The sequence below is a fragment of the Mytilus californianus genome, unplaced genomic scaffold (genome assembly GCF_021869535.1).
Source record: "Mytilus californianus isolate M0D057914Y unplaced genomic scaffold, xbMytCali1.0.p SCAF_3, whole genome shotgun sequence".
In the NCBI taxonomy this organism is placed as follows: domain Eukaryota; kingdom Metazoa; phylum Mollusca; class Bivalvia; order Mytilida; family Mytilidae; genus Mytilus; species Mytilus californianus.
In genome coordinates, this window is record NW_026262679.1 from 59,443,552 (window position 1) to 59,458,143 (window position 14,592).

At 29.1% G+C, this 14,592-nt stretch overlaps 1 protein-coding gene across 6 annotated transcripts in view; it reads left to right on the plus strand.

Moving 5' to 3' along the window:
* LOC127733069 (WD repeat-containing protein 93-like) overlaps window positions 1-13,942 on the plus strand; it is a 43,685-nt gene extending 29,743 nt beyond the window's left edge. For 4 of the 6 annotated variants that reach the window (XM_052242339.1, XM_052242341.1, XM_052242340.1 and 1 more), the window contains 5 exons: window positions 1,455-1,611; window positions 2,180-2,369; window positions 3,661-3,787; window positions 6,190-6,222; window positions 13,785-13,942. In XM_052242339.1, the coding sequence (XP_052098299.1) occupies window positions 1,455-1,611; window positions 2,180-2,369; window positions 3,661-3,787; window positions 6,190-6,222; window positions 13,785-13,823 (546 nt within the window). In that variant the 3' untranslated portion in view covers window positions 13,824-13,942. Of the gene's footprint in view, window positions 1-1,454; window positions 1,612-2,179; window positions 2,370-3,660; window positions 3,788-6,189; window positions 6,223-8,527; window positions 8,547-13,784 lie in introns of all 6 variants that reach the window. The other 2 variants (XM_052242342.1, XM_052242344.1) reach the window with 2 other exon arrangements.
* Window positions 13,943-14,592: the final 650 nt, after the last annotated feature.

Genomic DNA, 14,592 nt, shown 5'->3' on the forward strand with positions numbered 1-14,592 from the left:
GGGGCAAAAAAGAGAGAACTGGTTAATGGACAATTACTTAAGTACAAATTACAGTGTAAGGGAGGTACAATTTTTTCTCCTCAAGATTTCAAGAAGAAAAAATCCTTCAAATTTTTTTAAAAAGGGGGGGGGGGGGGAAGGTCAATTCGCAACAGCATAGTGTATTGCACAAAAGCAAAAAATTGAATATAAATTCAAATCATATAACCAATTCTAAGTTCTTTGACTACAGTTATTCTGTGTCAGAAACCTATCATGTGACAAATATTGAATTACAATCCAAATTCAGACCTGTATCAGGCGCGAATATTGTGTCCATTTTTGCCCCAACTGATAAGGGTTGGACCTCTGCGGTCGTATCCAGCTGCGCTCGGCAAAGCAATTTATTATTTTTATATTCACATATTTGATTATAAATCTTTTGTTAAATATAGATAAGCATCTGCCAATTTATTAATTCCAAAACTCATTTAATTATGAATCTTATGTTTAATATAGATAAGCATCTGCCAATTTATTCATTTCAAAACTCTTTTTAATTATCACATGGTATGTTGGAAACACCCTGCATTTAACACACCTGGTAAATAATTTATCACATTTTCTTCATAAAAGTTCAAACTGGGTTATGATGTTTTAAAAAACTTTTAATAAGAGCGACATGAATGTGTAGAAAACTAATAAAATGAACTTTGAATAGCAGTTTATATGACATTTTAACAGAATTCACCATTCTTAAAATAACAAAAAGGGTTAATTGAGTACAATTGAAAGTACTGCACTTATGAGAATGATTTAATGCATTGTGAAATATTTCACTTATGGGGAAGAATAATGGTTTTTTGCTACCAGGCACTTAGTTAGCTACTAAAACATCATTACATTAAAAAAAGACTGTTCATATTGTTGAAGCTTTCAGAAAAACAAATAATCAAACCACATGTGTTTTTTGCAAAAAGAAGATTATTTTTTATTCTAATGAAGAAGAAAAAAATGTCTTGATAATGGTATGGGATTGTCAATATTTTATTGAGATTATTGGGGTGGATATGTTGGTTGGCATTTCATAAGAATAAGAGTCAAAGTACAAAGGTCACATTCCTTTTTGTATCACTACAATTTGACCTGTTATTGCTTTTTCTGTGCACAAATATATAAGCATTGCTGCAAATAAGAATTCAGAAGTAGTAACTATATATGGAAGTCTGGAATATTTAATTGCTCTGATAGTCTATTTCTGATAGTCTATTTTGAAACAATAAGACTTTGGGTTTCATGTCTGAACTAAATCTGAATCATGATAGTCTATTTTGAAACGATAAGACTTTCTTGGGTTTCATGTCTGAAATAAATGTGAATCACTGTGCATTGGCTTGAGATCTAACACTCAACTTGTCTAATTAAAAAAAAAATGTTTTAGAAATTTTACCAGTTTATCTTATTTTATCTTTTAGATACTTACAGTATTACAGAATGGAAATGTACAGATCAGAGATGTACTTCAAGGAAAAGTTTTATGTGAAATGAAAGTTCCCGACACCCATGAAATAATGTCTCCCTGGGATCCTGTTGTTGCAATTGGTAACACAGGACAGACTTTATATTTGAGAGGTAAAGTAACTTTCTAATCAGTTTCTGTTGCAGTGAAATCTGTTTGAACCAATGCTTTTTGAAACCAAAAATTTTGTTCAGACTTGACAGGAGTACAATATAAATAGGTTAAAATTCTATATTATATTCCATAATAGATAAAAAGGAAAATAGGAAAGTCTAAAAAAAAATGACAGTATAACAGACCACACCAACCTTGACTGTCTGACTCCTGAAAAAAAACCCCAAAGAAAGTAACAATGAACAGCACATGGTTGATATAGTCTGCCTCCACACAGAAATTAATTGTGGTAATTTAAACCAGTTGTACATGAATTGCCCCCTTTGCCTATTTTGACCAAATGTCTTGAAAGTCCATGTCCATGTATGTTCTTAAATAAGATATAAGTATACACAGTTTTCTGGTTTATATTTTGTTGTTAGGAAATATAGATGTTTCTTTAACCAAAAAAATATACAAAACTAAAAGGGAGATATCTTTTTTGAAATAAAACAACTGGATAAATTCATTTTGAGTGGTCAAATAAAAAATAGAACTTAATGTATGTTATAACTTTGATTTTGACAGTGATAGAGAGGGAACCAGCAGAAACAGATGAAACAACAACAGATGCCAGTACCCCACAGGGAACAGTGTTAGTGTATCCATTAAATACATTTAATACATTGGAGACTTTCTTTAACAGAAAAAGGGATTCTATTCCACTGTCTGTCCATACAACTGTAGATAAAAGGGTTGATGCTCTTATGAAGGAAAGGTAATTATAAACATGTATTTATAGATATATTCTTCCAGTATATCAAGATTCCACATTTCTCTACGTGAGACTATTAAATTTCAAACTTTTAAACATGAATTATTGGTATAAGAAATCAATGTTGTATAGATTTATTCAAAGGGAACATATGAACTTGACTTACATTTGAATTTTGATTGATTAATTGTTGATTTCTAAACATCCAATGGCAAATATTTCATGCATGTTCAGGATGAATTTGAATTATGAAATTCATCTATTGAAAGCAGGGATAAATGGTATCATAACAGAAACAGTGGTTGAATCTGAAAATTAATTTTTTAAACTGAGTTTTCTGACAGAAAAATCCAGTTTTTAATTTTTTGGGTAATACGACTTGGCAGGGGGCTTGTGAGCACTTATCTCAGGCAATAACTTTGGTCAGCTGCTTGACAGTGATGAATTGTAAAAAATTAAAACAACACGTTGTAAATTTCTTGTGTCTGAAGCTCTTTTCTGAATTTACCTTCATCAGGAACGCTCAAAGCCGAATATTTGAAAGCCAATGATGTATAAGAACCGAAACAGTTGAAGAGTTATATAACCAAAAAAGACCAAAAAAGAATAGCCAAATCCATCTACAGTCAACTTTGCCTGAGGGAGTTGAAACCTTGGTTTTAAGTGTGAATTATTTGTGAATGTTTCAGACAGCTGCTTCCTGTTTTTCTTGTCTACCAATACATGTACTTTAAATTAAGACTTGAGGTTTGCTTAGCATGCAACTTCTTGTTAAAATCAATTTTAACATTGAAATTTTCCATATGTATATATAGCAGTAAAAACAGAAGATCATTGACAAATATAAACAAAATTTATTATTTCAAATATCCAAACTCACTGAGTGTGTGTGATCAGTGTATGAACTTGTATGTTGATGATGTTAGATTACTGTATTTTATATTCCTTCTCCAAAAGGAACTACACATCACACCTTCTTGTCATCAGGCTTCATGTTTCTTAGAAACTACAAATAGGAGTGTCCTGAAATTTGGTAGCAATATTCTAGGTACCATGCTATACCATGTAATTTGTTTTCACATCCATGGCTCATCAACTTGCTGTTTACCCAAGAAAACTTATACCAGGGGCATCAGTAGTGATCAAAAGCTCACAGTTCTGTAATTATACAGTCATACAAAACTTTTCTGAAACACTATTTTGTTATGGTATTTTCATTAAATTTTCTGTTTACCATTCAAGGACCCTTAAAACATATTCTATTGAACTTAATAAACTTTTTATTTGCAAAAAGGATTGCAATGCAGGCATTAAGAAAAGATAGAATGCAGGAAAGATGGAATTGTTTTAAGGAAGAAATCTGGACAATTTTACAGTACAAAGAACAAGCTGCAAGGAAGGCAGAAGAAAGAGATGTCTATGTAAGTTTAAAACGCATTTATGGATACATTAAGTTACAACTAAACTTATACAACTGTTAACCAATTTGTACAGCTTTTTACCAATAAAAGCTATTAACCAATTTTGTACAGATAAACAGCTGTTAATCAATTTGATGCTGATTAACAGCTGTTAACCAATTTGGTACAGCTGTTAATCAATTTTGTACAGCTGTTTACCAATTTTCTTGAAACTGGTCTATTCAATTTGAATTTTATTCACAAATATTTAAATAATTTAAGGTATTGAAATCAATATTCTAATGGATCTAACTTTGTTTAACTAGTTTTCTCTACAAGGAACCTTAAATATTGTGTTATTAAAATAAGGAGATGTGGTATGTTTGCTTATCTGACAACTAATAATTAACCAGAAACTACAGGACGAGGATGTAAATAGATATAAGAAGATGTGGTATGAGTGCCAATGAGACAACTCTCCATCCAAGTCACAATTTGTAAAAGTAAACCATTATAGGTCAAAGTACGGCCTTCAACATGGAGCCTTGGCTCACACCAAACAGCAAGCTATAAAGGGCCCCAAGAATGACAAGTGTAAAACCATTCAAACAGGAAAACCAACGGTCTAATCTATATTAAAAATGAGAAACGAGAAACACTTATGAACCATATCAACAAATGACAACCACTGAACATCAGGTTCCTGACTTATTTAGGACAGGTGCAAACAAATGCAGCGGTTTAAATGTTTTAATAGGCGCCAGCCTTCACCGTACCTGAAACAATAGTGTAACATCACAACATAGAAAGACTATAGGGTACTATAAGGCCTTTAACATTTTCCTGAGAACAATGTAAGCAAATTTTGTTTTCATCAGCATATTTATTTGGAATGGGTCTCTATGAAATTTAAGAAGAATTAACCAGTTGCAAGAAATTCAGTTAACAGCATTATAAGTTAAGATGTAAATATTGCTTCCTTCCCAGAAATGTCACTAACATGTAGAAATTTGTTGTTTTTCTGTAACCTTGGCATTGCAATTTGCTGATTAATGCACAAAGTGTTTGTCCCATTGTTCCATTCCGTATTTCTTTCATTAATTCCTTGACTTGTTTAACAATACTTTGTTCAGAGAACTTCAGACATTTGAAGGTTTGTATTTAAAATGTTTTTGTTATTAACTAAGTAAAGAAGTAAGATTCAACACAGCAAATAAAGTACCAGATTAAAAAAAAAATATATTACCATAGTGATAAGTGTCAGACAGCTTACACAGAAAAAGTTTCTTAACTATGATTGAGTATTTTGCATTACTTTTGAAGAAAAGCTGTTTAGGAAGTAATTTCCTTTTTCATTTCCTTACAGATTTTAATGCATTATTTCATAAATTTTGTCAGTAGCTTGCAATTACTCAATTGCTGTGTATTATTTATTGTACTGTTACATTTTTCTTCTGATTGGGTTGAACTTTAATGGCCATGCAGTTCGTAACATTCTTTTTCATAAAGAATAATAAGTGGATGAGATTTATGGTTAAGTCCTGCTTCATATTGTGACATATATCAATTCTTCATGGGGGAAACAGTTTTGTAAGTGCTGATGAAATATTTATCTGAACATAATTTTAATGCAATTTATTTAATTTAGAAGTAATTAAAGTCATTTTATGGAGTTTACTTATAGATGTCAAAAATTGGCCTATTCAATCAAAAACTTATATTCTGAAAGTTTGAGTCGGTTGATTTTACATGTCAATTAAAAAAAATTTCAAAACAACCTTTATTACTACAATAAAATAAGAATTGCACAATTTTAATTGTCTAGTATATATCAAACTATGAGTATAATAATAAGTTTATACTTATAGATGTCAAAAATTGGCCTATTCAATCAAAAACTTATATTCCGAAAGTTTGAGTCGGTCGATTTTACATGTCAATAAAAACTCTTTCAAAACAACCTTTATTACTACAATAAAATAAGAATTGCACAATTTTAATTGTCTAGTATATTTCAAACTATGAGTATAATAATAAGTTTATACTTATAGATGTCAAAAATTGGCCTATTCAATCAAAAACTTATATTCTGAAAGTTTGAGTCGGTCAATTTTACATGTCAATAAAAACTCTTTCAAAACAACCTTTATTACTACAATAAAATAAGAATTGCACAATTTTAATTGTCTAGTATATTTCAAACTAACTGGTACTGAACGCTTGTTTTAAGTACATTGTACATTTCTTAGATAGAAAAAGATAAGTTACATAGCCATTAAAACTATCCCATTCAAGTTGAATGTATCAAGTAATAGATCCATTAGAAGCTATTAGAAGAAGCTAGTGTACAGGACTATGTTATACGTATTTGTATTCTATCTTAGGATATGTTACTTTTGTATATCAAAATGTTTTCACTATAGGAATTCCAACGTGTTCGAGTGTTTGACGTAAAGGTAATTTGAAGAAGATTTTTTTCTGCTTGTATATATATATATGTATTGCATCTTTTATAGGGGTAGTTGTTTTTGGTGCTGGCATTTACATCTCTAGCTTAGAATTTTTTAGTATTTGTGTACTATCAACCAAAAACAAACATAGTAAACATTTTTTTTATGGTCCTATGGATCCTCTTCACGAGACTGACCATTAGTTTGTTCTTTATACAAATATTTTTCTGTTAAATGAGGGGCAGAATGGCTTTATTGGGACCTCAGGATTGGGACTTTTTTTTATTGCAGGAATTCGGGATTTCACTTATCAGGATTCAGGAATTAATGATTAATTTTTCAGGATCCAGAAAGAATGGTTTATTTTCAGAAATTCAGGATTCAGCTTTTATTTTTACAGGAATTTGGGATGTCAAGTTCAACCCCCTTCTACCCCTTCGAAAATGACTTCTCATTTAAATAAATCAGTTCCAATTAGAAACAGTTTTCTTTCCCAAATGTTAAAGGTAATTTATAATTTCTTGACCCAATTAAGTGGATAATAAAGTTTACTATTGAGGGGAATTTGAAGATACAATGCAGAAACAATAAATGATTGAATTGATTTTTTTTTGAGAAAAAGGTAGTTGTTGGGAGGGATTACAACAAAGAAAAATAATTTACAATCCTCAAAATTTTATCCAGAAAAGTAACTGTCAGTACCTAATTCATGTTAATGTTTCTAATGTTTCTAAGTTTGCATGTTCTGAGTTCATAGGTTTGAAATTGATGAAGGCCTTATGTGTTGTTTACAGATAATTTTGAAACTGATATAATTAGACCTACATCTTAAACCTCTTCATTTGTAATAACATGCTAAAAAATGGGTTTTGCTCATTGTTGAAGGCCATACAGTGACCTATAGTTGTTAACTTCTATGTCATTTGGTCTCTGGTGTAAAGTTGTCTCATTGGCAATTATACCACATCTTCTTATTTTTATAATTAAAGATAACGTATGTAACTAGAGGTTGATAGTATGAACTGCACTAAAAAGGGGCCTCAGTGATGGAGTGGTCTAAGTAGTTTATTTTCAGTATCATAAGCTGTCAACACTGAGATTGTAAGTTTGAACCCCACACATGGCACATTCCTTTATAAAAGTTACATTATCTGAGTTATCTCCCATAGATGAGAAGTCTTACAAATGAATTACATTCCTCTCTCTAAATTTGCAAACTTCATAAAAGATTTAGACCGATTGTTTTCTGCTATTTTACAATCCAAGGTGGCAGAAGACACCTGATCTACTTAAAAAAAGATTTTGTCTTGTGAATCTTCAACAAAATTCTGATTTGCCAAGGAAAGAGCATTTTAAATGAAAAACTAGTTAAATTTTTTTCATTAACACTTCATACTACTTAATCTGCCTAAACATATGAGAATAATTCCTTTTATGCAATTTAAAGTAGGAAATTAAAATTTTTTATCACACTCACAGTTTTGGAAATCATAAAGACTATACACAAAGGAATTGAAAAACAAGGCAATAAAAAAAATTAAAATTATGACAATGCCCTTGTTTATCGATATCTGTCATTTTTCATGGCATGGAATGCGACAGATTTAGGAATTGTGCATTTGAGATTCTTAATTATTCAAGCCAGCAAATATTTTATTTTAGGAACACTTTAAATATATATAATGCATGAATTTTACTAGAAATGAATAACTTTATACACATAGATTGTTGTTTCTATATAATAATAATGTACATATGATATGATAATATTCATCTAAGTGTTCATATATATTGTGTTAAAACGAATAATTTTTCTACTTTTATTGCTTTTATATTGTATTTGTAAATGTTTTTAAGCATGAATTTAATGATGAACTATACTTTTAAAAATATTTGTTTGAAAAATTAGTGATTGCTAATTTATCATGTTGAATTTAGATTCTTATTTAAGATAATTTTAAACAAAATATTAGATTTACTATCTTGATCGAATAGAGCTCTTGGTTAAAACTAATTTAGAAAACTAATTTCTCAACGTTTAATGTTTTAGATCAATTAAGATCATATTCACTGAAATAAATGCTTTATTTTATTCATAACTATTTTTTTTTCACATTGATTTATTATAATTTTTATTCAATACAGAAGTTTTAGATTGTTAAATACTATTTTAAATCCATTATTTTTGATATTGACAACTGCATTATGAGGAATACATATATAACTTCTAAATTAGAATTTATACCAGATGAATCTAATGTGTTTTGTTTTTATTTTCATCTAGTTGTATTAATCCTGATTGCAATTTCAGTCATAGAAAGAAAACAGTGGTGAGATTTCTTCTTTCAGATGCTGCTAGCTAGATCTCTTAATTGAAAATGCTTATTAAATATTAATTTTTACACGACGTATAATGTGCCAATACAATCGGCAGAGAGAACATTTTTTAAAATAAACAAGTTCATAAAAATGGATCTTGGTTAATTTATATGATCCAGAGTGGGTTTTCTTCTAAAGATGTATTAGCCTTATTTTTTGTAGAACTAAAGAGAAACAAATTTAATTTCTGGTTTCCTAGACATTTTCAGTTCTCATTTCTCAATTTATAGTTTGCAAGCAATATAAAGAAAATGATATATTATTGTTTAAAAATGTTCTGACTGCTTTATAATATTATTCACCTGCTAAATATTTTTGCTTATGTATATTTATATATGTGCTTATATTTTAAATAACATGAGAGCTTTTTGTATATTTTTTAAAACATAAGAGGTGTGAATGTTTTGGAATATTAGAAAAATAAATATTTTTTTTGCAAATAGACTTGAAGAAAGATTATGGCTGTAAGAGTAGATATGTGCAAATGCAAGAACAACAAACACAATCTAAACTATATCTTCAGTTTGCTCCGCCAGAAGTTTTCATGCAATTTTAGCATATTTCTTCCTTTTATATTATAGATATGTGTGATGAAAAATGCATTTGAAGAACAGCAATATAAGCGCTGTTCCTTTGCTTTGCATATACTGATTTTGTGTCATGAATGGATACCCAATACCCTTCCTGGCCCGAGAACACAGTTATTTCGTAGTGCATTTCTTTTAGACAATAAAGTTGATTTAAAAAAATCGCACCTGCTCTATCTCAAAAAGATTTTTACAGTGTAGTGTACTACTATTGGGACAAATAATATCAAAATTATAGAAAAGTCTACCAGCTCTAACTCAAAATATTGACAATTCTATGATAAGGGGGTCTAAAATTCAGTTTGACAGCTTCAGAGGTACTAATTTTTGACCTTTTTTAACTGGACCAAATCACTACTTAACATAAAGATTCAGCACCCAAATTTTTTTAACATGTAATTTCATCCCCTTACTTAATATTTCATGCATAAAATATAAAAAAAATAAATTTGGAAAGTGTATGAAAAAAATTTGAAGTTATACACTGTCCACACTAAGGATTATATTTGTAGACAACGAAAATCGAAGGACGATATCTGTGTCCTCGGACCTTCTTTTCTATAATATTTGAGAAGATATGAATAAGATAAAAGGATATTTAAGTGTCAGTTAATTTATTTCTGACAAAAAAAAAAGATGACAAAATTTTATTGAGACTTAGTAAAGTGAAAAAAAAAAAAAAATTTGAGAATGCAAGAGAAAATATAAATCAATTTCAATTTTGACAAATTAAAACATTTGAGCTACTACTACATCAACAAATTAGATTTAAGAAAAAATTGTCATAATTTTTTAACGAAAATGTTTAAAGTAATCATGAAATCATTCAACCAAGTTTAGATGAAATAAGATACATAATTACAATTACAAAGTTTAGCTGTTTGTTTTATTACCATAGTTGCTACACTGTTGTACAATCCAACAACTACACAAATCCTAAAACTGGGCTTAAACATTTTTTTAATATACATAAAAGCTCTTTTGTTTTATTGATTTGCTGTAATCACCTCTCAATTATATATGTACATGCATTTTTATGTGGAATATATATTTTGCACATGCTATCATATAAAGCTTAGTACTCTCCAGTGTTTATCAATTCAATATAGAAAATTTCAAAAGGCAGCTATACCAAAATGGGTTTTCTGTACAAACTGTACACATATAGGTTTTCTATAGTGAACATACATAGATACAAGTTTTCTCGTTTGAATTGTTTTACATTTGTCATTTTGGGTTTTTTTAAAGCTTGCTGTGTGGTATGGGTTTTGCTCATTGCTGAAGGCTGTAAGGTGACCTATAAGTGTTAAATTCTATGTCATTTGGTATCTGGTGGAGAGTTGTCTCATTGGCAATCATACCACATCCTCTTATTTTTATATAAAGCTATATTAAACTTGCTATATTTATACAATGAAACTTACGTCTTTTCCCAATACTTTTTTTGTGGTAAATTCAACTGTTCACACTTGCTGTTAATCCAAATCACTTCAGTTATTTTGCAAAGAATTCAGAATATATATTATTGTTTGAAATATATATAGAATTTTTAGTGCATGAATAGGCATCATACAGGTATAGATTTGCAATACTTCAATGCTGTAGATATCGGTTGAATTGTTGTTAAAAATCAGTTGTCTTCAATATTAAGGTTTACACAAAGCTTCTCAATAAATGATGATTCTGTTTAACACTTATATAAGCTTTAATATCTCTGCTTACTACAATATACATACTTCCCAAATATTAAATTGTAAACTTTCTGTAACAATTATTTTAAAGTTATTAATATTGAATTGGAAGAAACATCAACCTCTTTTGCATCTTAAGAGCTTATTCGAGAAGTACCCTTTTAGTATACTGAAAAAGAGAGGCAAAAGATACTAAAGGGATATTCAGACTAAGCAACATGAACCTCACCAAAAACCAGGGATGATCTCAGGTGCTCCGGAAGGTTAAGCAGATCCTGAAAGTTTAGTCATTGATTTGTTACAACCTTGATATTTATATGACTGTTCAAGAGATGTTTTAAAGGTTGACTGACATTGTTTGATTGATTTAACCAAAATTACAAATTGTTAAATTGATTTAACAAAAGGCCACACAAAAGGAAACTCAAAAATGCAACACATTCAAATTTAACAAGTAGTGACAATGACATTTTTTGTATAATTTTTAAGTGGTACTAATCTGAAACTTATAGAATAGGAGCCATCTTTCTTTATATAACATTTTTTTGCAATTATTTATTGCATGAATATTAAACATTTTTTTTTTAATATTACCATACTTAAGAGAATCAGTCAACACCATTTTCATAAATCAAATTAAATATTGATTTATAATTGACTTCATAGAAAAGTGTGAAAATATATTACTACTTGCCTGCAATTTAAAATAAAAATGCTTAATATTTTTAACAATGTTTGCATAATTGATAATAACATCCTACACATGCAGACGAAATTATGACAAATTCAGAATTAATGTGTCATAGTTTTTGTTGTTGTCAAAAATTATTTTACAGTGGAATGCAGTAATTCTAATGAAAACGCTATTGTAATATTGTTTTGTTGTAACTTTAATATCTTTGGATATAGAATTTTCCACATTTTTTTTATAACCATAATTTTGACCCTTTTGTACTTGCAATACAGCCATTTGAAGACCAGATTAACTGCAATTATCTATTTATAAACTTACTAATAGGTGAAAAAATATGAGTCAATGGAGATATAGGGTAATTATTCACGAGACAATAACACAAAAACGACACAATAAAAACAGATAAGAGGTTTACAGACATTTATTTAGTTGTTAAGTTTATCCAACAGTGACTAATCAGAGATCACCATCAACTCCATCCTATTAATAAATAGACAACAAACTTTTGGGAAAATGGCAACCCCTGTTAATGATCTTGCCTAGATAATCTAAATAGTTCTGGAAGTATGAAATGCTTCTCCTTTTAGTCATGACATGAGATATTCAGAGAACACACACAATACCAATCATTTCAGATAAAGCCCTTATAATATAAAAAGTAAGGAGATGTAGTATGATTGCCAATGGTCAACTATCCATTAAAGACCAATGGAAAAAGATTAATTTTTTTTCTTTTAAATTTCCTCAGAATCAGTATTACAAAGAATACTATTGATTTCTTTCAAGTGTGGAAATTGATATTTTTTATGTTTAATTAGAAATTAATTTTTTTATGTGGAGTGACTTCTTTTATTTCTTAATATTAGTATACCATCATAGAAGATTGGAATTTTATGTATCATATATCACCTCTTAATAATATTTTCTACCAGACTAAAATTCAATTTTTATTCTATCAATAGACATATAGACTTATATTTGATTCAAGTAGGGAAATATGTCAGTGTCGATACAATTGACCTTATTTGATATGTATATAGTTTTAAAAGGTGCTAAAGATAATAGCATAAATTATTTTAGGTTATCTATGCTTGATGGAGGTTCAATCCATTAACACACTTAACCATTGTTCATCCTTACCTATAAATATAAAATCTTTTAGCATGTAATTAGGATCTGTAGTTAGATATTGGATGCAGTTGAGTTGACCCTTAAGTCTTATAAAAAATGTGAAATATATTGACGGAAAATTCATCATTATTTTGTAGTAAGTTTTTACCAGTGCTGAAGCATTTGATAATTTGATAATAAGTAATGATTAATACCCTTGTGATCTAAAAGTCAAACAATCATAATTTTTGGAAGTTGAAGATTTTTGGATAAACAAAGAACAAGTTTGAAATTGACGAGGATTGAATCTGCATCAAAACTACTCAAAGTTTCAAACACTAGTGGTCATTTCTCTTATCATGTGGTTGGTATTGAAATGTTCAAATAATAGTTAGAGTTTTGTCTCTTGAAATACTATATATCACATTATATCAGTATAACATGGTAAAAAAATACCTTAGGAACCTAAAAGAGTAGCTTTGTTTCAACTTTCTCAAAGCAAGACTTGTTTTTATCATTCAACATGTAGTGAGAACTGGTACACTTATACTTAATAATGATGTCTTCAGATTACATTAAAAATATATCCAACCAACATCACAATGAAGAGTCAGGTTTGTTGAAGGATGCATTTCTCGTGAGCTGTATGTTGGAGGATTTAACTTGCCTACTCTTATCTCTTTCTAATAAAAAGACATTAGCAAGATTGATTGTCTGCAAACCACCAGTGTTTATGTGTTTAACACTAATAATATATTAAACTATATATCAAAATTTAAGAATTGCAAAATTAATGAAAACAATTTATACCAAAATACTTATGCAGAGGGAAAAAACTGGCAAAGGCCATATATGATTGATGGAGGTTTATTTTAGAATGAGTGAAGAGGGAAAAAGAGTTCTGTCACATAAAAAAATAAGGGAAATCAACCATTCAAGTTGTTTAAATTTTTTGGTATTTCTAGATACTTAGTTTTCCAGTACTTATTTTATTTAACCCCAACATCTGTTTAATACCCTGCATAAAAAATCAATTATAAATATTATTTAAAGGAGATAAAATTTGCACTTTATTTAATTAATTGTTATGAATTGCTTTATTTTCAGAGTCCGGGATCTTTAGGATGGACGCCTCTGTTTAAATGAACATTGTTTAACTGTGATGTACATATCAACATTCCGTCCTGAAACTTTACAAACACTTATTGAATTATTTATATATACATGTATGTATATTGTTTTAATAAATCATTTATAAAAAACAATATTTGACTCATATTATGTGAAGAGATTATTTTAAGAGAGTTATTCAGTTGTCATTTAAAGTCTTAGTGCAGCCTGCTCGGTTTAATAGTTTGCTGAAATCTGTGTCCTCAATGTGGACAAACTAAAGATAAACAAGGATGTGTCCTAAAAATGTGTCCTTAGTATAACTTGCTCTACTGGTCTTATTTTATAAATACTTATATAAAATAAATAAATAGTGAACCACTAAATCTAGGTCAAAACCCAAAATTGGCATAAAATTTAAAATGGTTAACATTATAATAAATATGTGTATTAATTTTCAAGTTACTGTTATCACAAATGCATGGTCAACTACCTTAACCAAAACTTTAACATGAAAATGCACTGATTTCATATTATCACATTTCCATATTTCACGAAATAGGGATAAAAACCGAATTTTGGCAAATAAGTTAAACAGTTTTTATAATAATGAACATTAGAACCAAGTTTCAAGTTCATGTGACTACAACTTTAAGGTAATCTACCTTAAACCAAACTTTAACCTGCTATGGTAAATGCAAACGCAGGAATGAATGCACAGACCAGAAAACTTAATGACCCCTACAATCTAAGGTGTGACACAAAATTTGCATTCTTTGTTCTTCAAAGTCTACATAATATTGCC